The 26,202-nt window shown below is 41.5% G+C and overlaps 2 protein-coding genes across 2 annotated transcripts; both read left to right on the top strand.

Moving 5' to 3' along the window:
• The first annotated feature begins 733 nt into the window (after nt 1–733).
• LOC147144010 (uncharacterized) lies at nt 734–12,512 on the top strand. Its single transcript, XM_086038999.1, has 4 exons — nt 734–1,020; nt 4,376–5,575; nt 9,415–9,486; nt 9,668–12,512. Exons 1-3 carry the CDS (start codon nt 933–935, stop codon nt 9,474–9,476), a joined length of 1,350 nt encoding a protein of 449 aa, XP_085895125.1. The 5' UTR covers nt 734–932; the 3' UTR covers nt 9,477–9,486; nt 9,668–12,512.
• Nucleotides 12,513–15,469: 2,957 nt separating this feature from the next.
• On the top strand, nt 15,470–25,758 carry pop1 (POP1 homolog, ribonuclease P/MRP subunit). Its single transcript, XM_086039161.1, has 16 exons — nt 15,470–15,586; nt 16,464–16,575; nt 16,718–16,855; nt 17,702–17,877; nt 17,986–18,243; nt 19,524–19,611; nt 19,706–19,884; nt 19,974–20,245; nt 20,326–20,428; nt 20,510–20,618; nt 20,698–20,817; nt 22,497–22,618; nt 22,695–22,886; nt 23,144–23,298; nt 23,627–23,860; nt 24,681–25,758. Exons 2-16 carry the CDS (start codon nt 16,467–16,469, stop codon nt 25,351–25,353), a joined length of 2,928 nt encoding a protein of 975 aa, XP_085895287.1. The 5' UTR covers nt 15,470–15,586; nt 16,464–16,466; the 3' UTR covers nt 25,354–25,758.
• The last annotated feature ends 444 nt before the right edge of the window (nt 25,759–26,202 follow it).

The following is a 26,202-nucleotide window of genomic DNA, read 5'->3' as shown; positions in this document are numbered from 1 at the left end:
CAAGTGGTCATATTCATATTTCTATTTTGTGAATTACCGTATATTCAGTGGAAGCCAACATCTCAGATGTATAATACAACAGAACTGTTTCAGCTCCGATAAGAAAGTTCAACATGTGTCATAAGGACTTAAACCGTTTGACTTTGATATATTTTAGCATTAGATATAGTTTTAACATAATTATGTAGATATTAGATACTTAACGTCTCACTTTTTTCGACACATTATTGCATCTTTTTCTTTCATGTGCCTCCTTGAAGTGTCCACTTGGCAGCAGCTGCTGGAGAATCAAATTGTGATTTGAAAAAAAAAATAAGAATAAAAAATGAAAGACTTAATTTGATGTTGGAGTCCCTCGGCATTCATCACTGAAGAGTCAAGCTTCCCTTCCACGTATTTATAGACTCAGATCCTCTGATGTCTTTTTGAATAGATGTGTAATGTAAACAAAAGGTTTGTTCATTAACAATAAAACTCTCCACATATTACGTGGTGATGATTTGATTGTGTAATTGCTCATAATACGTGTAATATTTACACAAAAGTCACAATTTCATTGAAGCCCTTTGCAAAGCGACATTATTTGCGCACATGCTACCATACGTATTACCACAAGGTGGTTCCATTCTGTTGGAAGGGGAGGAAACACACTACATGTTTGCCCCCCGGCCTGCTCCCGCTCCTCCTCCTCCTCCTCCTCCTCCTCCTCTATGAACAATGCGAGCGTGTGCACGAGGTAGACAGGCAAGAGTGAACAACAGATGTTTGGGCGACATCACACCACGCATGATCTCACGGGCACACAAGGAGTGTAGCTGTGCATGTGATCACAGCTACAAACTCTCCATATTTGTCAAGTGGGATTACTAATCATAATCAGAACGGTACTTGGTCATCCTTTTCAGTTGAAAGTGTTTTTTTCCCCCCCAAACATGGGCTGCTCATCATCCAGTGCACAGACTGTAGATCAAGAAAAGAAACCAGGTACAAAGCCTGAAGAGAGCAATGGAGGTACTTTGGGTAAGTTGTCAGTTACTTTTCAACAATAATGTGTGTTCATTCAGCGAAGCTCTGCTGAAGGGGGCGTGTCTGCGCCACACTGCTCCGGTACACTATGTGCTTTTTTGCTTGACTCAGTAGTGCGGTAAATGATATATTTTAGGTAACTTTATGGTTCATGAATGGCGTCTCGAACTTTCAACATCTTTGTTTGTACTGGTGGTAAAGGAAAATGAGCATTTGTTACAAAATAAATTCAAATAATATTATTTATAATCCCAATGCCGACCAAAACATTCAGTACACTATAGGCTACCAGCGCAATCGATCAATGTAATATACATGAATTCAACAAAATGTTTGTTAGTTTAGAATAGCAATGCATCTACACACAAAAAGATGAGTTTCAATTTGACTTTTAGAAAGTGATGTTGACATACCTCCTTGTGAAAGAATGTGCACTTAGACACCTTCCTCTGATTGGAATAACTTTCAAATTTGTATCTTAACATTTAGGCATGCGCTTTACTGGGATAAGAATCATGACGTTACTGCCTTAGTTTAAGTTATTCCACATGTACAAGGCTGTGCCCATACCCATCAAGGGACTCAACACAAACATGATTGTCCATTTATGGGTCAAACTTTCAGGCACGTAGCCATGTCATACTAGGCACAGCTTTGCACTCACAAAACCTCCACACCATCATGCATGACAGTCACAGCTATTGTTAGTCAGTGTTCTCCTTTTTTTTTTTAAATGAATAAGTCAAGTTAGCTCCGTGCAAAAGCTGGATTCATATTATATTCATTCATTCATATCCATAAATTTAAGTGACCCATTCTTAAAAAAATATATAATGTGGTAAATACAGTGCTATGTACTGTGTGTTTGATCTATGAACAATTCGTCAGTTTCTACGCCTTTCTGTGACTTTCCCAGTCTTTCTATATCTCTTTTTCAACCCACTGACAAGGTTCTGTTTGGTTGATCAATAGTTTGGCATCATCTTGGTCTCATGATGTCAAAATATGAACACCATAATGAAGAAGACTATTTAAATACCTATTATAATAAAACAAGAAAATTAATAGGTCCATTCATGAATCAAACACCCGTTGTGCACTTTTTACATATAGCTCCTTGTTAGAGAACAGTAAGTTATGAAAAAAATGCTATTTATTATATTTCTATTAAATCTGTAGTTTGCTTCTTTAATATGTTTACAGAAAACGAATGAGAGCAGCTGGCATACTCTTTTCCCCGGTTGAGCTTGCTTCATGTGACTTGTGCAAACATATTGTGTGCCATCCCAGTCACCAGTGGTCCCATCCACTTTCTGGAATTCCTGTCTGCCCCCACCCTACCATCTCACTGTTTTGACTACCACTTCAGTCATCATTGGCAGACAAATCATGTTGACATGCAAGTCATCCATGGATGAAGGCACTCACTTTCAATACATATCTGAGTGCTGATCAGATTTTCGGACTTTCAGCCTCCCTTTCAGCCTCCCGTGGTACCTAATAGTTTACATTAATATATATATATATATATATATATATATATATATATATATATATATATATATATATATATATATATATATATATATATATATATATATATATAAAAATATATAAAAATATAACAAATATTTTTTTTGTCGGTGGACAGAACGCCAAAAGGCATGGTAAAATATGCATTTTGGAAAATGTTTCTGTTATGGTAAATGGACTGTCACTTGTATAGCGCTTTTTTACCTTCGGTCCTCAAAGCACTTCACACTGTACCTCATCTACCTTCTGATAATAACACAGCATCAGGAGCAACTCGGGGTTGAGTATCTTGCTCAAGGATACCTTGACTTGGTCACAATGGCGCGGGATCGAACCCACAACCTCCAGGTTGGGAAACGACTACTCTAACACTGAGCCCTGCCACCCCTGTGTTCATGTGAAGGTGACCTGATTTGAGAAACCAGGCTATCACATTCCTTTCCACCTATCAACTTTTGGCTCTTTACACCATGTCAGACAGACAAATAAAATCAGGCAGCTGCTGAGTCAAAACTTTTCAGCCATTAAATGAGCAGATCCTTTCTGATTTGTCCTGTTTGGGGGCAGTCTTTGAAATAATCAAACAGGCAGGCTCTTATGAAACCTGTATGGCTTTACAAAGTACTTTAGGTTATTGCTCCTGACGTTTGGCTTGACAAACCTATGCACACTTTGCACGTGTACTGTACTGGTACTGTACTGTAACCCAAGGCTAATGTTTTGCTGACACACAATTAAAATCAGTATAAATGTGAGTTATTGTGGGGGTGTGTCTCCGAAAAGTTATCGTCACGTGTGATTTATTTCCTCTGAGCGTGCCTCTCCAAGCCTCAGGGATTCAAGTGAGAATTTTGATAAGTCTCACTTAAAACTAAGGAAATGAAAACTGAAGTTTCAGACATTCTTCCTGACTCTTTGTTTACGTAACATTTCCTGTCGTCAATTTAGAATTGAACTATAATCCCTGTGCTTTTTTTATTTTTTATTTGTGTGTGTTGTTAATGAAACTATAGCCAATGAACTTGTGCAAATATGAGTCCGCATGGTGGCACATCTGTCTCATAGTCAAAAGTGTTCTTTGTGTTTGCATGGGCTTTCTCCCACTCTCCAAGAACACAAACATTGTTTAAGTTTGAATGATTGTTTGGCTAGAGCAGGGGTCATCAAAGTGGTGCCCCCAAGGACCACACGAGTAGCCAGTGGGCTGACTCACAGTGAGGGGACATTGTGATTTTCTTGGAATTTTGTAGTAAACACTGGCAGAGAGTTGTAGAAATAAAGTGTTGCCTATTGATATTTATTGTTTCCTGATTGAAATATCTTTAACATGATCAGTGTCATCACATCACTGAATAGCATTGATTGTTAATAACAGCATTCAATAATAACATTATTAAAGGTCATTTCAGCTCATTTATTTCAGAAGTGTGTATAAAACTGGTAGTCTAGAGCATGTTCCCAATAACCAGTATCGAATATACCCTCCTCTCTTGCCAAAAGTTAATTGGGATAGACCCCAGCTCACCCATGACCACGAAGTGTTTGGATACAGATAATCTCAATCCACAAATCAGGATCGGATTCCAGGATTTAGTTTTTGGTTGCTAAATAGGTTTGCACCATTGAACAAAGTCCTTTCACCATCCCCCTTCAGCATTTATTTCTCTGAGTTATCATATAACCTATAGTAAATGCTGTGTGATGGATGGATTGACGTGTTGCTATGTTTTTGTAGATTTACAGTAGTAGTCTTGTTAATATGTTTATCAGTTCACATCAGCCATAAATCATCATGTCTTTGCTTGTCTGTTGGCAGCTCTTGGGAACGGCATCATTGCAGAGACCATTGAGGACAAAACACAATTGTCTGTAAGTGCCTTAGCAGATGATCTTCAGCAGACAGCTGATGATGGGGCAGGGGCAGCGTTAGTGGTTATGGAAGCCCAGGAGGATCTTGGCTCTGGCCAAGACGTCTTGACTAATCTTGACCCACAACCAGATCCTTTCAGTGTTGAAGATTCTGGTTCAGCTACTCGTCCAGCAGAAGCCTCCAGTGACTCTGGATTTGCTGATGTTGCTGTAGAAGCCGTGGAACCTCTGATGGTCAAAGCCCTTTCAGAGGAGGAGATCACCACCGTGGGAGATGGTGAATTGGAACAAGCAGAGGTCCCTGATATTGAAGATGTTGAAACTTGTAAAACAGAGGTTCCTGTCCTAGAAGATGATGATGATGATGATGTGATGAAGGGTGAGGTACCTGCTGTAGAAGGAAAGAAAGCTGAGAGTCCTACTCTAGATGTTGAACCTCTGCAGGCTGAGGTTCCCGCTGTTGTAGAACCGACATCTGTTGTCCCAGCTTGGGCCTCTCCTGAAGCTGCCAACCCTGTTGTTGAGCCTGTGGTGGCGGATACGCAGGAGGCAGTAGCTGAGGTCCCTGATGAAGTGGCCCCTTCTTTAGAGACTGCAACTGAAAATTCTCCAACGCCTTCAGCTTTAGTAATATCTGAATCTCCTGCTTCAACTGAAGCCTCGTCAGATGAAGTTGAACCACCAGCTGGAACTACAGCAGCTGATGCTTCAGTAGAAGATTCAACCACTGCTAAGTCCTCTGAGGTAAAAGAGACGATCATAGATACAGAGATTGCAAAGGCGACCATTCCGGAGATGCCTCCTTTAAATCGGGTGACAGATGAGACACAAGCTGAGCAGCGACCTACTGCTGAAGAGTCCAATGAATCTGTTGTGATGCCTTCAGAAACTGCTCTACAAGCAGAACTTTCATGTCCTGAAGAATCAACCTCTCTTCAGGAACCTGACCTGGTAGCTAAAGGACAAGTCCTGGAGATTCCAGTGTCTTCAACATTGCCTTTAGAAACCTCATTAAAGGAAGCCTCAGAAGTTTCATCAGCTTTTGGAGACTCTCCATCTTCAGTGACGAGTGACTGTGCCGTGAAAGTTCTTGCATCTGAAGCGACAGTCTCTGCTGCTGATCAAGCCTCTGAACCCTCAACTGAAGGTATAAACTAAAAAAAAGACCTTTCTGGTGCTCCTTTATTTAACTCTGTCAAACACAAAGTTGAGGTGTTTTGTTTAGATTCCCGTTTGTTTGTTTGTTTGTTTGTTTGATAAACCAATATCCATGAAACGGAGGGGAGGCACATGTGTCAAGCAATAACTCAGTAACTCAATCACTGCCAGACATTTTCAGACCCTCTTTTACCCTCACCTTTGAATTTTTTTTTTTTTTTAAATATATAAATAAGTTCCTGGGACTGAATGGCTGGACTGTGAAAAGACAAGTAAATTCGTCAATGGCAGTGAATGAGTTAAATATCAGTAAAAAGCAGAAATGCAGACAAACTTTCACTCTTTGCTGTTTGGCACCATTTAACTATGCATCACAATGCAAATGGTATAGTCCGTCCATCAGTTTCTGAGGTGAGTGTCTGAGGTGAAACCAGAAAGTAGCCTGAATGCTAACTAATAAAAGGCTGGGTGAACGGCTTTTCACCTTGTTGGCAGTTTCACAGTTGATTCATGATGAAATTATTATTGACATGCTGTGTTCTCCTAAACAATTGTATGGCAATCATTAAGTGAAACGTGACAGGTGACATTGTTGTTGTCTTGTCCTCTGAAGTAAAACTCATAGCTGGTGATGAGAGCTATCGTGTTACTTGAATTAACACAGCGTTCTTATTTGTCAAACCTACCATGCTAACTTCGATGCTAAGGTGTCATACCACATTTCAACATGTTCAATAATGAATGCCTGACAAATTCAAAGAATTTGGGGGGGAAGAGGTCCAAGCAGTACGATGTTATCACTGGCTGAAATAAGTGACTAATCTATGCAAAGGTGGTCACTAGACACGTCCAAACACATTTAGACTGGTAATGAATAAGAGCCAACAGATAAGATCCTGTTTATATCCAGATAAACAATTAATGGGAAAAGGCACTTATCTAAGCTTGTAGAGCAAGATTGACAGTCACTATATGGCAAAAGTTGTATAATTGTTACCATGCAGAAAACTAACAAATGGTTGGCTAGCAACCAAAAACACACAATGAATTGTTCCACCGTCATTGAAATGAAGAATCCAGCATCCCATTGCACACGTTCCTGTCTGAAGTACATTGTTTGCAGCAGACAAGACATTGTTAGTCTGTTCACACACACACACACACACACACACACACACACACACACGCACACACACACACACACACCCACTTCCACACACGCACACACGTGCACAAAATGTAATGCTTGTCTTGAGTGAGTTATCTGTGGCAGCATTCTGTCAACGCATCAGACTCAGTCACGCAACTCTCACTGTGCGCTATTTAGTCTCTGCTGCTTCACGTTATGTAAGACAAATGCTCAGCAAGTCTAACCAGATCCCAGCCAGCCAGCCATGCACATAATTAGAGTATTGGCGCATCGGAGAAAGGACTATATAGCTGATTTTACTGCATGATACAGTACTGTGCAAAATATCAAAAGGCCACCATTAACCAACTTAAAGTAGCTTTTTTTACAGCTTGGTTTGAGAGAGGCACTTTTTTTAACCTCAGTTTAGAATTTAGAGTAGATTTGCCATGCAGCTGTAAAATATTTTTGATGTGTCCTGAGGTATTTTGAATTTCCACTACTTGTTATACAAGTATAAGTATGTACAATAAAGCCCAAAATCATTATTTCATGATTTGTTGAATGCTCTGGCACAAAAAAAGTGTCAAAAAATGGCATACTAAGAAATGTTAATAAAAAATATTTTTATATTTTGAAAATGATAACCGGTAATGCTTCAGAAACCTTCCAGGAGACATGCTTTGTCCCATAGAATCCTGGTAACGTCTAACATAGACCTCACAAGAACATAAATTTAGAATCCTGAAAATGCCTGTACTGAGAAAGGGTATGAATCATTTTTGACATTGAAAGAATAATGGCTTCAGACTTTTGCAGAGTGTATTGTCTGGAATGATTCTGTTTAGGCTTCTCTTTATTTCTTTGAATGCTTTCCTGTAAATTGTAAAGTGACACTTGGATGAGCTTAACATGGGCACTTATATATTAGGTTTGCATGTAAAAATGACATCAGTACTAAAATGCCCACCTCAAAGGACTCTGTAGTGATTTAAGGGCTTTTTTTCTGATTAGGTTTATGACAAATTGCCCCGCCCCTTTTGGGGGCGTGGCTTATGTTATGTTTTCGGTCTCAGCTGTCTACGTCACGGGAGGGAGGCAAGCGTGGTAATATTGCTCGCTTTGTCAGTTCTGTTGTCTAAAACGGCGACCAATCGCCACCAAAATGCAAATGTACATGACTACTCTTGTCCACTTCAACCTGTGAAAGTATAAAAGTGTTCTGCTCAATATTTTTTATTTATTGACATAAAACGTGATCTCATCATGATCACCTCCACAAAATCAAAAATACCATGGCGACCGCTTCTCCACTTACACAGGCTGAAGCGGACAAGAGCAGGAATGCGCACACAAACCCCGACTGGTTATATTTCATTTAGCGACGCTAAACTCGTGTCAACTCTCGGGAGGGAGACGGCGACTGGCAGTGGGCAAGCAATCAGGCAAGCATGGATCTTTTCTGACTGCACAGCCGATTGTGGCCGCATTGGAACGTACTGTTTCGGCTGTTACGTTCCATTGGACGGCGTGTTGTCGGTCGAAAAACTGTGGCCATTCCTCATCCAAATAAATTTGCATGTCAACTCATTCCCACTTCATCCATCCATCCATCCATTATCGATACCGCTTATCCACACAAGGGTCGCGGGCCATTCCCATTTCAGCCTCTGTAAATATCTTGACTGGTGTGAAATGCCTCGCCTGTGCCTAACTGTGATCAGCAAAGAAGCAGTGTTTTTATTATTTATTTTTTTTTAGCAAGAAGCAGTGTGCGCTCATCCCAGCATAAATCTATGTAGCTCTGCTCACTTCCACATTTCCTCATTCTCATATAAATCAGAAACGGAGAGGTTAATCCTTTTGATATGCTGAAGTGGTCATTATTAAGGATGTCCACATAAATTTCGGTGCCAATTGATCACCGATTTTGGACGTTATAAGCAATGAAAGTACAATGATTTCCAATGGAGAGTTTGTAATCGGTTCCTCCAGTGACTCCGACCGAACAAGGATAGAAAGGTTGGGGGCGCGGCCATTCTCCTCATTAACAAGAGGCGTTATTCATGGAGTCACTTATTTCCTAATTTCTCCCAAATGTATTGATAAAATCGAAAATGACAAATCTTTTAATTTTCCTCAACAAAAAATATATAAAATGAACTTGTTAGTGAAAACATGGCCATCCCGGCCCCACCGTCCCGTTATTAAATATCTTTATTAAAAATATCGCATGAATAAAATAAGTGAAGTGTAAATCAAATAAATGCAAAACAAAAGTAACAACAGACAATCAAATATTTGGTAACCACATAAACCCTTTATATTTTGCATTTCTTGATGAGTATCAAGTGGTCAGATATTTTATACAAATGAGACCACAGTTGACACTGTTGCCTCTGCCACCTTGGCTGACCGGGAACATGCTGTACACTCACAATTTAGCTCATTCAAGCAACATGCGCAAAAGTGTAACCTATTGCATCACTCAAATGAGTCTATGCTCTGTATGAACCACTTAAACGAGTGCACTATAATGTGTTGTTGTTCATTCAAAAATGCCTGCAACTTCCCTCAACATAGAAACCGAGAAAGGGATTTCTTGTAAATGAAAATATCAACTAACTTTTCCTGTGTGCATATTTGTCCATTTCTGTGTGTGCGTGTGGGTGTGATTGTGCGTGTGTATGTGTGTGTAGTAGTGTCAGCAGCAGAGTGCCATCGGGGTATGGAGAAAGACAGAGCTAAAAAGGAAGACTGAACTGCAATTGGTAAGAAAAAGCAAACTGTACTGCGACCCACTATCACGGAACCAGAATTTTTTTCTAACCTTCTTAACATTACTCAGTCAAACTGACCACATTCACAGTGATGGCCAGAAGTTTTGGCGGTAATGCATTTATAATTACTAGTAGTTGTAAGTGTTCTTTAACTGTTTTTATTATCTTTCAGACAGATGAAATCTGCTAAAAAAAAAAGGAAAAACACCCAAAGCGACAAATGCAAAGGCAACTGAAGGAAAAAGGCGATGCAGCAACAAAACCAACCTACCTTTGTCACTATTGTCTTACCAGTACTTATCATGTGTGTCTGATAAATTAATACACATTGTTGCTTGATTTGTGATTTTTAGAACAGGGTTTAGACAGATTCTATTATTTTGTATTGGAGGTGCTAGGAAAAATATTAAGACAGGTCCAAGTGTAGTCATCAGTAGCTTTTTGTGACAAATACTAAAAATGAAACAACAAACACTTACAGACAAAAACAGATTCATAGTAGCAGTAACATGATTTTCAGCTACCAAAAAAAGAATTTATTATAAAATGTTTTAGGTAGGTGCCCTGCGACTGGCTGGCGACCGGTTCGGGGTGTAGTCTGCCTTCGCCCATTGACGGCTGGGATAGGCTCCAGCAACTCCCCGCGACCCTGTATAGGATAAGCGCTTTGGAAGATGATGTTTTAGGTAGGTCACATTTCAGAAGGGTGGTCATAGTGTGGTGTGGATGTAATATCTTTGGCATCTACCAATACTAATTTGGTTAGTGTTTTTAATAGAATAGTGTAACGAACGAGACATTTTTATTCTTTTTAAGAATTCAGAGGACCATCATTAAATGTAATTAACAAGATAAACTGTGCTAGCAGACATATAGGGGCCATAGCAACTAAACACTAGGCAATGAAACACTAAGAGCCCTAATTTCGTGCCGGGCGCAAGTCTGTCGCAAAGCGCAGTCTAAATGTGCACATGGGTGGAGTTTTCATTCTTTTGTCATTTTGCTAGACTCTATACAGGTAGAGCGTTTGCGCCATTGTGGGATGGAAGTAGTCTTGTTCCAGCCAATCCAAGCGACATCCCTCATTTGCATCAAAATCATGAAAAAGAAAAACTGAACTGGAATTGGTAAGAAAAAACAAACTACTATGACCCACTACAGATAGTGCTCAGTATGCCCGAGTTGTTTACGCCGTGCGCCACACGAGATAAACTGCAAAATCTACACTTGCGAATGATGTGGTCAGACACGTATCGCATGTGACATGGGCAATTGGAGAACGCCTTGCACCCCCGATTTCAATCTATAAGTGTTAGCTTGACTTACTATTTTTCCAAGTCCACCATCAGAGGGTACACCCGCACCACTCATCCGTATATGACGTGTCGAAAGCAGCCAAGCTGACCTCAGGGGCTTGCCGAAATTGACGCACTCGTATGGGTCACTTGCACTGTGGTGCCGAGCTGCATCACTGCCCAAACAGAATTAGCCTTCACCCCGCTATGGTTGCCTGAGAGGCAGGCGTCCGCGACTCGGTGGTCCAATAATAGGACGACCGCAACACGAGCTCCATAGTTGCCTGACCGGCAGTGAACACAGAGCTACTCGGTTGCCTGGATGGCGGACATCTGTGAAACAGAGCCCCATCATGTCTGGCCGGTAAAAATCTGATTTTGTTTTGCTAGCCTCATCTAATTAGCGTCCAAATGCTAATTGCTCCAGTATTAGCCATGGAAGCTATCAGGAAGAAGCCAGCCTGCCTCTGGAGTTTAATAAAACTTTAGCGTCCCTTAATGTATGAAAACGGTGACCAATTACCACCAAAATGCATATGCGTATTTCTACTCTTGTCCTCTTCAACCTGCAAAAATCTAAAAATTATAAGCACAATATTTTTTATTTCGTTGAAGAGATAATGGTTTTGCCTCGTACGAGCTCACATTTAATGTTGATAAAATCCCAAATATTGTGTCGATAGCTTTTATATTTACACAGATTGAAGTGAATTGAAGAGTAGAAATGTGCTTATGAATTTTGGTGACAATCGGTCACCACTTTCAGACACTAGGTGACAAAAGAATGTGTGTCAATGAAGTAGATTTCAATATGGGTTCATTACAACTTCAAAACCTTAAATCACTTCACAGTTTTTCAGGGGTGTGTGTTTTAGTGCCGACATCATTTTTACATACAGGCATATTATTTAAGTGCCAATGTTCAGACCAATCAAGTGTCCCTTAAATGATAATGATTCTAATCCGGTCAATGGATTGATTTTTACGATTCAGAGAAATTGTCCCGTGTCATATTTATGAATGAATGCGATGACATCAATCTGTCCGCAGAGCGCCAAATTTGTCTACCCGCTCCTCAATCAAATACTGTACACCAAAATTTAAAAATTACAATTACACCACCTGCGCCACGAGTTAGACCTATTTGTCCCGATTCTAGTTTTTTGTAACCAAATCTGCAGATGAGGCAGGCTCACCCAGTGAGGCGAAGCGCACCTACCAAATTCACAAACATGTTGAACTAGACCTTTGCCCTGTCACAAAAATGAAAATGTACCCGTTTGCAACACCCACAACAACAACAACAACAACAACAACAACAACAACAACAGACTACTTTCTGTTTCCAAATTGTCAGATGAGTCTGAGGCAAGGAAACTACGTGCGCCGGAACACCCAGAGGGCGCAACAAACATGGTACACTAGATTTGTGCTGGCACGAAAATGAAGTTATGCCCGTTTTTATGCCGAGCGCACAGGCGCCACTCCACCAAAATAGGGCCCTTGGAATTTCAGTTCAATTCCATCTAATTCTGATTTACATATTTGAATAAAACTAAATAAAAATGTTTAACAAAACTAACTTAAAATGTGATGGAAGCTGCAGAAAGATTCAATTTTATTTCTATTGTCTTTTGTCATTATCGTTATGTCTGTAACACAGAACATTCCTTAATGTGATTCTGCTGACACTATAGAAAATAAATTTTCACTCAATAATCTTATTGTGAGTGTGTGTGTTTTTTTTAAAGAGTACTGAAGTAATTTTTGAAAAACAACAGTTTTGTGCAAACACACATTGGACATTTTAAGGTTTACAAAAAAATAGTGGCCAACACAGAATACTGAATTAGTATTAGTGCACGAATAGAAAAGAAATTGAGATTAAAGTGTAAATCAATTCAGTAAACATAATTTGGGGGGATTGAGATTTTGACTAGAATACAGTCTTCAAATATGGGTCGGCGAAAAAATGTCCTGAGCCTGATTTCATTTCACTGTTAATTCATTAGCCAATAATTATAAAGTGCATATACAGTACTTTAAATACTTTAAGTTCATTATTTGTTGGATAGATCTTTTTTTGTTGTTGTTGAAGGCATTGGTCAAGGGTCTTAAAGCAGCTGCTACCTTTCCATAACTAAATAAAGTTCATTCTGGGGGGTAAAGATCAAAGGATGTCATTTATATTTGTCAAGTGAAGGCTTGTGAAGCCCTTTGAGACTGTTTTGTGATTAAGGGCTATAGAAATAAATTTGACTTGACTTGATTGACAGCGACAGTGGAAAAGAAATAATGCAACATGATTGAGTAGACACTTTGGGAAGAGCAGCAAGATGGTAGGCAACTTCGACTGGTCGATCATGATGTCTGAAGAAGAAATACAACACCACACCATCCATCCATCCATCAATTGTCTTCCCCTTGTCCGGGGTCGGGTCATGGGAACATCAACCTAAATAGCGAGGCCCAGACTTCCCTCCCTCCAGCCCTTTCGTCCAGCTCGTCAAGGGGAATCCCAGGCAAACTGGGACACATTGTCTCCCCAGTATGCACCGCCACTGTATTGACTGACTGGTGTGGGGTCTACTCCACCTACAGGGGGATCACACTCCTCAGCTTCCCAGGTAAGGTCTATACAGGGGTGCTGCAGAGGAGGGTCTGCCCAGAAGGATTCCCAACTTCACTTGTAGGCACAAGCTGTGGGTCGTGACGGAAAGAACAAGCTCCCAAATGACGGAGATGAGTTTCCTCCACAGGATGTCCTGACTCTAGCCGCCGCTCGGCTGCATTAAGAGGAGCCAGATGATGTGGCTCGGACTCTATTTAAGATGCCTCTTGGATACCTCTTTGGCTGAGGTGTTCTGGGCACAATTCAGGATCCCGATGTCCATAATTTTTTGCAAAGACGTGTCAAGCAATGCAGCCCCACAACATACAGAGCTTTTAAGAACTCCATATGGATCTCACTCACTCTTGGGACCCTGCTACTGAAGAGCTTTTTATCCATGTATTGTGTTCAACCCGCGGCACGGTGGTCGACTGGTTAGCACGTCCGCCTCACAGTTCAGAGGTCGTGGGTTCGATCCCGGCTCCGGCCTCCCTGTGTGGAGTTTGCATGTTCTCCCCGTGCCTGCGTGGGTTTCCTCCGGGTACTCCGGTTTCCTCCCACATTCCAAAAACATGCATGGTAAGTTGATTGGACTCTCTAAATTGCCCCTAGGTGTGATTGTGAGTGCGGATGTTTGTCTCTGTGTGCCCTGCGATTGGCTGGCAACCAATTCAGGGTGTCCCCCGCCTACTGCCCAAAGACAGCTGGGATAGGCTCCAGCACGCCCCGCGACCCTTGTGAGGAGAAGCGGTACAGATAATGGATGGATGGATGTGTTCAACCCCAGACATAGGAGCAAAATATAACACATGATGTCATTTTAATATAAGACATTATGCAATGTAATGTAATGCATAATACTCATCAAAAATGCTGATTATGTACGGATAAAATCTCCCTCCTTTCTTTGCTCCTCCTGCATTATAGGTGTCTGCTTTGAAAGTGCCGAATAAATCCTTTACTTGTTGAAACAAGCTAACCAGGTATGGTGTTGGCCAAATTATCCTGGCAATGTCCAGTTTTTCTTGAAAAGTCTGCCTTGAAAATGTATTCGTAATCATGTTGAATATTCGTCCTCTTCCAGAAATCAATTTTTGTTGCACATCACAAGACTGTTTAACTCAACTAATCAGAGGGTGGAAAATGCCAATGTCACTCTAAGCCAGCAAGCAGGACTTGTTTGGGGACTGGTTGGTTAAAAAACAAAAACAGACAGCCACCATTCCTGTATGTGTCATGACTCATGGTAGTAGCCACACAAAGTGTGAATCAATTTTTATTGCTGTTGTGCAAATGGAACAGACAACCATGGAAATGAGAGGTAATTAGCAAGTTATAATTTTTTTTTTCAACTGGAATATTTCATTCATTGAGTCGTTTCCCTTTATATTTCAGAAATCCTTCACCAAAATAGTGTGTTTTCTATCATTTTAACTATGTTGGAGTAAAAATAAATGATAATAATTTCCAGTACAGTACCGTAAACCACAAGTTGTTGGGAAGATATTCTATCATGGAGAAACAGCGTCCTCAAGTGGTTGGAATGTAGTGAAACTACAGAAGAGTATTCCCATCCTATAATAATTCAGATTTTTACATAATTTGTGCATTTTCTACATTTGAATTCATTCTGCTGCATTTCAGATACGCGTCAGCTCTTCTGCTTTCCCACTTAAATCCTACAGACATCGCATTTGGTCGTTATCTTTCAAGTTTTCTGTACAGTATTTTTTTTAAAGACACGCGTTAATGACATCGCACCACGGCTAATTTACCGGAAGCCATCGTCCAGACGCACACCAGAAGTCCTTTCGTTTCATATCTGCACAAATGGAAATGTCAAAATTTCACTTGTGACAAGAATGTCAAAAACGTTTTTTTCGTACAAACAGACTTGTAAATATGTAGTAAAACATCGCAAAATAAGAGTAAAACAATTTACTACAATACTAGCTCTCAAATAACTTTGTAAAAGACAAGTTGTTTTATACATTTAAACAGTTATGTAGTCAACATTTACACAATTTAAACATTCTCAAACGTTGCTGCGCATATACACTACAACTCCCAGGACCACCACATATCCGGAAGCAACTCGCACGCTCTCAGTGTTTCACACGCTGCCTTGCTAGCTTGTCACCAGGACAAAACCACATTTGAAGCAGAATTCCCCGCATCCACCCAGGTAAATGTCGCAACATAATAGCTTTTTATTGCGTTTTTGTTTGACAATACTACAAGTGTTCACGTCTGCTCATAACGTTGTTGGCTTGTTGGAAATATGTTGTTTTTAAGTAGGGGACAGTCTAAACCGGGGTATCAAACTCAATTTATGTGGGAAGTTGGATGGATGGAGCCCAATACTGGGCCATTTTGGACTAAAAGCTGGTGGAGTCTGTAAAAGACCAGAGACTGGGGCATAGTGTTTACCTTAGAAACAAAACAATGATCATCAACATATCACATCAACATAAAGAATGTGAAACCTACAATGGAATGGTTTCAAAACTAAACAAACCAGGTGTTAGAATGGCCAAGTCAAAGTCCAGACCTGAATCCAATTTAGAATATGCGGAGATATCTGAAAACTGCTAATCATAAATGCTTTCCATCTAACCTTTATGAGCTCGAGCTGTTTTGCAGGAAGGAATGGGCAAACAATTCAGTCTCTAGATGTGCAAAACTGCTACAGAAATACCCCATAAGGGTTGCAGATGTAATTTGCAGCAAAAGGTTTTTCTGTATATTATTAACTGAGGGTGAATATTTTCGCACACCCCACTTTTCAGTTTTTTATAAAAAAAAAAAAAAGTTTCAAACATCGTATGAATTTCATTTCACTTGGCGATTGTTTCCCACTTGGTGTCGATTCACCAAAAATTCCAATTGTATATAACTATCTTTATATTCGAAGCCTGAAATGTGGCATAAGTCAAAATGTTCAAGGGGGCCGAATGCCTTCGCAAGGCACTTCATATATGTTAAGCGTTTTAGACTAGAATTAGACTAGATTAGAATGCCGGGTTAGGCATTTAGTGATTAAAGACTTCCTGATTTTGCAGAATATGTCTGCAGCTAAAGTCAAAATGCGACAGAAGAAACTGAGAAACCAACCCACTAATGTGCAATTTATTTCATCGCCTGTTCATCAGGAGGGCAACCCCCATCCCAACGGTAACACTCACAATTAACACATTATCAGTGTTGTTTATCTGTTATTCTTCTCGTATGCCTTAGGCTCACTCCATTTCCAATTGTTCTTGCTTCACCTGACCAACATCATTTAACTCATTCAGTTGTCAAATTTGCTGCACAGGTGGAGGTGGTGATGCTCCATCTGTCAAAGATCCACCTTCAGTAAGAAAGAAGAGCTCCCACCAAGAGACTGGGTGGGTCCGTGGGCACCAGAAAGATGGTGGAGTCTATGCTGACAAGATGCCTCAGTTTATTACTGGTGAAGAGACCTCTCCTCCTGTACATAAGCAGAATGTGACTTAACTTGAAGGGTTAATGATGATTTACATGAACATATTGTAATCAATTTACAGCTTAATGGCATTCTATCAGTGTTTAATTGGAATTGTTTCACTCATCAGTCTTAACATTTGGTAACTAGAGTAAACCCCGCCTTATTACAGCTTGCGCAGTTATCCAAATAAGAGGCGTGGGGTGATTTCTCTAAGCAGTTTATTTAGCACTTGCAGGTATAGTTTCCCGTAAACCTTATACCTAAAACAAAGGAAATTTAAGATTAAATGTTTAAGCACCAAATTGTTGAACCAAGCCACATAATTTCATTGAACAAAAGTCTGCTATCTTAATCCTAGCATATAATGTGAAGTGCCATAGATGGGCTAATGGAAATTAGCATGAATGTTAAGCCTCAAACAACTGCTTCTTTAAAACACACGGAGCAGCGACACATACAAAGAGTGCAGTATTGGTGCCCAAATGCAAAACCCATCTGCAGCATTTCTGAATGCCGTATTTCACTCGAAATGCAAAGAACAGGGAAGGACGCTCATATTTTGTCCATCTGCAAGGTAATGCCTGCCCTGTTGTGACATAAAAGTCACCTGACCAAAACATCCAATCAAGTTTGCTGTGGAATTTTTGAATTGCACTACTTCCCTCACATCTACATCAAATTGGATTTCAGATAGGAAGTTTTGCGTTTTGGTCATCAAGACAACACTACTCACAGACATGTATTCTCTGGGAACAACCCATATTAAAATCTTGCATCGCTTGAACAACAATTGTTCAAGTTCTTCTCTGCTTTGCAAAATTGTTTCCGTAGCTGGAGTTTTTGCCAGGGCCAGGGCAGCAGAGGTAAGTGCCATGCTGAAAGCTGTTACCAAGACAACAGGCAGCTGTCACGTCTTTGGAGCGCTGCCGAGGCACATGAGGAGAAGAGCGATGAGCCACAACACCAAGCGTCTTCCTTACCGGCTGAGAGAGATGGCCAACAGAATGGTAGTCTTCACAAGGCATTTTTTTCCCCCTGTTGTTTTCTGTTTGAAATAATCTTCAAGACACGCATTGCTTTCTGACTTGACTACCATTTATTTTGGCCAACCACAGAGAGAAAAATGCCTGCAGGGCAGCGTTAAAAAGAAGGAGCGGGCAAAGAACAAGAGCCGCAAAGCTCGCCGCCGTCACGGAAACATGCTGTTGGAGTTCAACCGGCGGCAGAGAAAGAATGTGTGGCTGGAGACGCACATTTGGCACACCAAGCGCTTCCACATGGTCAAAAAGTGGGGCTACTGCCTTGGGGACAGACCCACCTTGAAATGCTACCGCCCCAGCTACAGAGCCATGAGCACTCATTGTCTGCTGCAGGTATGGACCTTCACACAAAGCAGGTGAGATTGCTCTTTTGGAATGTCAGAAGCAGTGCACCCCGTTTATTGCAGCGGATACATTCCAGACCGACCACTGATGGGTAAACACCTGTCATATAAAGAGACCATTACGAATAAAATATTTCACATGCATTCAATATATTTCAATGTATTAAAACTAGTGCTGTCAAGCGATATATATATTTTTTTAATCACAATATTTTCCATAATTGATTGCGATTAATCACATTTTTCAACTACAATTTTTTACAAAGCTTGGAACCGATATTTACGTGAGTAAAATCTTGGAATTAATGTGGGGAAAAAAAGGACATTTCGATTCAAAGACTGTTATAATAGCTTTCTTTGATCCTTGAGTTTTTCCTGTAAAATACAACAGTTGAACGAGCAAAGATGTAGAACTAATATGGTATTTGAATTTGGCTTTGCAAAGTGCGAAATATTTGGGATTTCTCCGATGAGCCGCTGAACAAATTTTTAAAGTAAAACTATGTAAAAGTCCGTCTTTGCGACAGTGACTCTTTTGTTTGGCTGCACAGTGAGCAGATGTCAGCTGCAACAGGAAGTAAATAAAACAGAGTTAATTTTTTTTCGGCCGTTATAAAATTTAAATTAATCTCCATAGTTAATGCATTAACTTTGACAGCCCTAATTAAAACATGTTATTCCTTAGCTCGCTTTCTCACTCTGTCATTGTCGCGAAATTGGAGACGATCGGATAACGATAACGATAACAACAAGAAGGCCTTGGCTTGCATAATTCTCCAAAGAGGCAATCACTGCTTGCTTCAAGCTGTTTGCCACTCCCACTTGAAATTTGCTCTAAAAGTGACCCACAAAATGGCAACAGTGTCTATTTATTAAACACTAAAATATAAAGCAATCAGAATAATTAAAGCTTAAACTTAATGCTAACATAATGTGCACGCCACAGGCTGGCTGACAGAAATTTGCATCGACTATTCCTTTAACACACACAGAGCAACACTATATGGAAACAGAGTATACAACAGTACTCACAGGCATAGTATATTCTCTTTGCTCTGTGGGAACAACGAATATTAAAACCTAGCAAAACATGGTATGGTAATATACTGAAGAGGTGTCGTGTCATCTTCTGAATTATGCGGCACAACATAGTACTACACTGACGGCGCATAACTCTAAATTCAGACAAGCCTGTAAACTGTAATTACCTATTAAAAAAAAAAAAAAAAAGGTGCTGTCTGAAAGCAATTTCTTTCTGTGAACAAACAGGACCTGTCGTACTACTGCTGCCTCGAGCTCCAGGGAGAGGAAGACAAGCTACTGGATTGTCTGTCCCAGCTGACCAGCAAGGAGGCTGGTGAGCGTGTGCTGCGCCTCAACCGCAAATGTAGCTTTTGATTTGTCATATGCAGCCAGTTTGCATAGCATGTCCTGCTTTTCTAATTTGGCAGGCCCTACATTTGCTCAGCGCTTGTGTCTGACTGGACAGAGACAAGGTAGCGTAGTGTTGTACAGGGCTGGACAGTTCCCCTCGCAGCCTTTGGGCCCGGTCACATTCCTCTGGAGACCCCGCATGCCAGGCTCGATTCACAGGCAGCTGTGGACCTGGGTTCATCCCACTCTTAAACAGGTAAGATCATTTTGTTGTTGTTGTTTGTTTTTTTTTTTAATTGTATTTTTTAGGCTTTTTTTTTTTACTCCAACATTTTGCGTTGCCAGGATATCCTCACCGAGTTCCAAAGTGTGTGCCAGTGTCAGGCTGTGGTCCCGCCGCCTGTGCCGTTGGTTTTGCACGCAGAGGTCGTCGCCACCACAGATTTGGAACCAAAACCTGAGAAAAGCCCTGAAATTAAGCACACACCTGGAACCAAGAGGAAGCAAAGCCGCAAGGATGCCGTGGGGCCTCTTGCCAAGAAGATCCTGGGTGATGGAACCAGATCACCCTACACCCCTGTTACCTGGAAATCGAGCTCAACTGGAATATTGATCAAGTTTGTCTTGTTTCCTGATGGGGTTTGTTAAAAAAAAATCTCCATAAGGCGACATGAAATGTTTCCTTTATCTTTTGTAGTGATCTCACTATGGAGATTGTGCGATATCGCCTAATCGGACCGCAGTCCCATTCTGTGCTGACTGACGCTTTGGAAGCTGCTACAGACTGTGACCTAAGAGCTGTGAGTTTTATCAGCATGGAACGCGGAATCTTTTGTATACCAACCATGCCGTTTACATAGTGTCGCATTTTCTTTGATCAGGAAATAAGCAAATCGCAGCCCTCCTGCCTTTGGTGGCCCGACCACTGCAAAGAAGAAAGCAAGATGAAGCTCCATCAGCAGCAAACCGATGTCTTTCACACACTGAAAGGTTTACTGTTTCCGTCTCGGTGGGAATTGGTCGGTTTGATTGTTTTTGTCATCTAATCGTTGATTTGTAATTCACCCAGGCGTCTACTCAACTGCAGAGCTCCCCCCCGGCACAGTGCTGGGGATGGCAGTCGATGACCCTCGGCTGAATATACCGACAAAGAGGGTTAAAGCTTTGCCCTGTGTAAAAGAGGCTCAAGGTAAAATCTGTCCTACCACAAGTGAGATGGTGGAAATACTGTCTGGTAATTACGACAGAGGCTAATTGTGCTTTACACGAATGTCATTTACTATCTATATTGAGTCTTCCTTTGCAAATTTGAGCCCCCGGTTACTTTGTAGACCGAAGCTAATCTGCCAAAATAGAGATATGCTATGCATTTTTTCACAATGTAAAATTGTTCATAGTTGTTTCAATAATATTTCATTGATAGGATTTCATCAAACATTACCCAAAGATCAATACGACACATTACGCACCCTGTTTATTGTCTCTCGGGAATTACCCAGTTTTTAGGGGCTGCTAGTGAGCAACTGCCATGTGGATAATCAAGTGCCTTTCAGGACAATAAAAGCATTTTTATTTGTGGAGGCTGCACTTCATACACTACACTGTGTATATGTGGCGTATGGACACATTGCCAAACACAAATCCCCTCTCATCCACCACTTTGACAACTTCACCGAACAACAAAGGATGTGCCCCTCATCAGAAGTTAACACTGTTAGCTAATGCCAATTTGCATCCAAAAACACTCAGTGCAGCTCTGCTTACCTTTAGGCTTTAAAATGGTGGTAGGGGGTGTCTTACCTGAGGTGATGTTGATGTTTCTGCATCTCTGCATGATGGTGCTTGAAAGTGGGTCGAGATCTTAGCTCAGCTTAGCTAATCATGTGGTGGGCTGACAAACATGTGGTGGGCCGCTTTTATGTAAATGACGCAACTGTTGCGTATCCATGGGGCAGATATGCAGAATGGCTCCTCACAGAGACACTTCCACAAATAAGCGGCTAAGAAAACATTCACTTGGCTGTTTAGTTTCACTCTTGATGGGTGGGCAAGCACTCCAGAGACTCAAGAATTTGTTCAGAAGCGCACGTATGTCCTCAAGGTCTTTTAGGGTTACTTTCATTAGTCCACCTACATAAGATGCAAAGAGAAGAGCTGGTCCAAATAAATCTGTCGTTCTCTGTCCTGAGGTCATTTCACAGAGTGCACCTCTGGTCCTGTGCTCCTGGGGGGCCTCTGCTCGGCCATGCAGATGCTCCAGGTTCGAATCCTGGCAGGACCCTGCACTCCAGAAACGGCGTCAGTGACAAATGACGGCTTATGCTCCGCCTTTTAAAATTGTACTTGTCATAGCTTTGAACAGAGTGACACACTTTTCCCTCCTGTAAATAATAGAAATGTTGCTCGGCAGCAAGAAGGGCGTGCCCCAGTTTTCTCCCTAGCTTCCCCACAATCCAGTAACGAATGAGCAGCATAGAAAATAAGCAAACAATACAGGAAGACATTTTAGTTCTTATCTGCTTCATATGAGCCTCATTACGGAGGGGATGGATGCTCTTGTTTGTAGCTTGAAAGCAGATAAGATCATTACAAAGTAAAATGGCCGTCATTTAGAATACCTCATTTGCCGTTCTCAAAATTCTGTCGGCTCAACTCATTGAATATACTGCGTATTGTGAATACGAGATGGGTTTGAAATGAGATGAAAATATTGACCTATTTGACAGGTTGCGCTCTTTGAAATGACAACCAAGCGAAGTGACAAATTTCCACGGAATGTCATGTTATGTTGGAAGCCTCGAGTGACTCCCCTATCTGTTGAAGTGTAGGATTACACAGGGGCATGCTCGTGTGTGATGTTTCTTCCAGAGGTGGATGACGAGAAGAGAAAGGAGCTGTCTTTGCGCGGTGTACCACAACACTGTTGTCAGAGTTTCCTTTGGGAACAGTCGGTGCGCAACAATGTCACAGAGAATAAAATTTCAGAGCAGGTATCAGCAAATGTCAGAACTTTCTCTCCGTACTTTATTTTCCAGTCTTTTGACTTTATGGCTTTCCATGTCTCAGGATTTGAACCGTATGAGGAGCGAGGTTCTCGTGCCCGGGTCCAGGCTTAGCCCTGTTCCCCTGCAGGGTCGAGTTCCCATCCTGCTGGTTCACCAGCCTGGCAAGCAGGTGGGACATGAGATGAATTCCTGGGGCGCCGGATGGGACCTGTTGCTTCCTAAAGGCTGGGGCATGGCTTTTTGGATCCCGCTGGTCAGTACTGGGAACCACACTTCTCTGAGGCGTGTGTGTTTGCGATTCCATTTTACCCTCTTCAGAGAGATAGAAAGCCAAGTCCAGCAGTTTTTTTTCTTTGAGTTTTTCCTTCTTTGCTTTCTGAACCCTGTTGTTTTCTTGGACGCTAACCTGTCTGTAACTTGATCCACCACTGTGCGTTTTGGTTTTCAATCACAAAGCCCCAAATGCAGTGCTTTGACCTTTTTTCTCTCTTGCCTCTGTCCCTCTGCCAGGTTTACAGAGGCGTTCGCATCGGTGGTCTAAAAATGAGTCGGACACACGCTCAGAATAAAGGCGTTCCTCACTTCCCCCATGATTACCCAGACTGCCCTGCAGGAGCTCGTTTTCAGGAGGAGCAAGAGTCCGAGCTGCTTGAAAAGTTCAAAAGGTCACTTGGAGAATGAAATGGCAGTTTGAGTTTCATCCAAAATGGAGCTACCTTTCTCTTGACACGAACAATTGCACTGTGTGAATTTGTTATGTAGAAATGGGAAGCGCAATTATAAGTTGATTTAACTTCTCTAAGAAAACTACTGACTGATTTTACTTAGAGCTTAGTGACTGTAATTTCCATCGCCTGGATAGTTCCCCCAATGTAGATGAGCGGGTGGGTGATAAAATGGTATCGTCGTTCTCTGCTAGCTGTTGCTCAGCACTCATAAATTGGATGATTTGTGGTTTGACTTGGGTTTGACCATTTGCCCTCCACTCTCTAGACGCCCGCCTGCCAAAAGAACCAATTACATTAAACATGGCTGCCTGGCTCCATTCTGTTGCCCGTGGCAACAGCTGGCTGAGGAGTGGGATGTTATTGGAAGTGATGTAGAGGAGAGAAAAGGAGACATCCAGGCTAAAAGCACATCGCGGGGTGACATAGCAATGCAGTCCGAGATAACGTCACATCAAGAAGACCCTGCGACGAAGCCGCAAACGCGCTTCACTGTCCTGAGGTATTTTGTTTTTTTCATGACAATTTTTAAATGTAATGTTCTCTGTGGTTCCCGTGTCATATTGGTCAAACAAACGAGGTCGGCTTTACTCCAAATGCACAACAGTTGTCTTTGCTGACGTTTATCATTCCACACTTTTGAATCACACCATTGCAGTGTTAATGTGGAACTGTCCCCTGACTAAAATTTCGCTCCGACACCAGCTTAATGATGATTTGTGCGTCAATGGTGTGTGTGTGTGTGTGTCTGTGTCTCTTATCTGAACATTCTCTTGATGTAACGCATTCCGAGTGTTTCATATGTGGAAGAGGCTGTTTAAAAAGATGGTGCAAAACTTGCTTACTATTGTGTTAGCGATCAGAGCAAAGTCGTTTTGAGGGTTTCTAAAGTGCCAAGTACAATTTCTGTTCTGTTGAGGTTCAATTTGAACGTACAAGGCAGCTGTATGCTTGATTAACCGAGTTTATTAGGCTGTATTGATTGATAAATGTTTTGAGTCTTTTATAATGACATTGCCTTTGGGAAGCATTTACAGTGATTTAATGTTGGCCTTGGCACAGACCCTTAAGGGACTCGTCTAACTTTGCATGTAACAAGCTGTTATTTGGTCGTTTACAAACTCACTGTAATCTAATGAACGCGACTTGAACAAATGTAAGACAGTTGCTTTCATGCTGATTAAATGTTCCCATCTCTTTAAGATGCTCTGAGGGTCATCGGCGTACGAAGCTGCACTAAGCTCGAACAAGATCAGTGCTTCTCATCTACACGTACAGCAAAGTGCCTCTTTAAATTGTAGTCCTATGATTTTGTTTCCTAGGAACAGGAAGTCATTGAGGCTTCTCTCTAGTTGGTGCGGACCCACTTCGTCTAAAGGTCAGAGGTCGTACCGTGTCAGGGAAATGCCACCTTTGGACCTTTCAGCAAAGATGTCATTCCTAGCAAGTCATGGGATGAGCTTGGTTTGGGTTCGTCTGTCGCTCTTGTTGAAGGGCAAACCGGACCTCCATGCTATGGTGTGTGCGCCAACGGCAGATGACCTCAAGCTGCTGAACAAAGGGCCTGGCAGTAGCGGGCCTCAGGAGCCCCCCCACAGGGATCATTTGAAAAGCACGATCAAGCGCGGTAAGAAGGCTACCAAGAAAACAGCTTCTGATAAGACAAAAAGTCAAGACACTCCCTTGACCTCCGAGCAAAAGACCAGCACGTTGAAGGAACCGCAGCTGTCTTGTCCCGCCTCTGATTTTGTTTTGGGAGTGTGGCCAAATCCCCTGCCGAGCATCACCTCTCACTGCACCCGGGTAACACTCGGCTGGGTGACTCAGGCCGACTTCTCCCTGTCGGCAGGCTGTGGGGAGGCCCTGGGCTTCGTGAGTGTCACTGGCCTCATTCACGCACTCATCAGTCAGCCTCTGGAACACAGAGGAACGGTGCTGCTACGCAACCCAAAGTCTCTACAGTACCGCTTTGCAAAAATTAACATAGAAGTTTGAGTGGAACATATGCAGAGCTTGCTTGATTTTGAACTGAACGTCTTCCATAAGAGCTAGACAACAAAGTTGCGTGGTGCTTTCTTTGCACAATGCTCCAACTAAAACCCATATGCCTTCTCTAATTTGTGTATGCTGTAAAATAAACTGGTGGTATAAATTACAGTTTACATTTGTCAGACAATTCCTCGTCAAGAGAATTGGTCCTGTACCGAAGCTAAAAATGTACACTTTAAATTTTTTCATTTAGGTTAAGAAAATACTGTTGTTGTAATGCAGTCTATTTATTTTACATGCAGCATTTCTATGGAGCGTGTTTTTGAATTTCAAAATTTGTTGAAAATAAAATGCCACCGCATGGAAATGTTTTTTTTTTTTGATTCAGCCTAATAAAAGACCCATATTGTAGATGACTGTATGGATGATTAGTATGTACCGTGGTTTGTTCTCCTCTATGAAAGAAATCATGGAGGACCACGATTTGCGACCGAGGCCAACCTCTCTGACACCGGTTAGCACACAATGCCTTAAGTTAATAGTGTTGAAATTTCTTGTACCCTGCGCACATTCAAGACAATGTCGGTTGCAGCAAAGCAGCCACACAGAACTGAGCTTCCATGTTTCACAGGACACTTAATGCTTTTTTTTTTCTTTGTGTGCTTCTTTTTGAGTCTAAACACAGAGATGATGTGACCTGCCAGAAAGTTTGTTTACCCATCTGTTCAAAGGAATAGTCTTCTATCAGTTTTGAGGCTTGTCAGTATACATTTTTCCCAAATTCCAACAGTTTATTTCACTGCCTATTGTGAAGTTTACCTTTGTTTTACAAAAAAGGTCAAGGAAGAACAGTAC

The sequence above is a fragment of the Filicampus tigris genome, chromosome 8 (genome assembly GCF_054856515.1).
Source record: "Filicampus tigris isolate MCC_2025a chromosome 8, RoL_Ftig_1.0, whole genome shotgun sequence".
NCBI classification, from domain to species: Eukaryota; Metazoa; Chordata; class Actinopteri; order Syngnathiformes; family Syngnathidae; genus Filicampus; species Filicampus tigris.
This window is presented reverse-complemented; position numbering and strand designations above follow the sequence as displayed.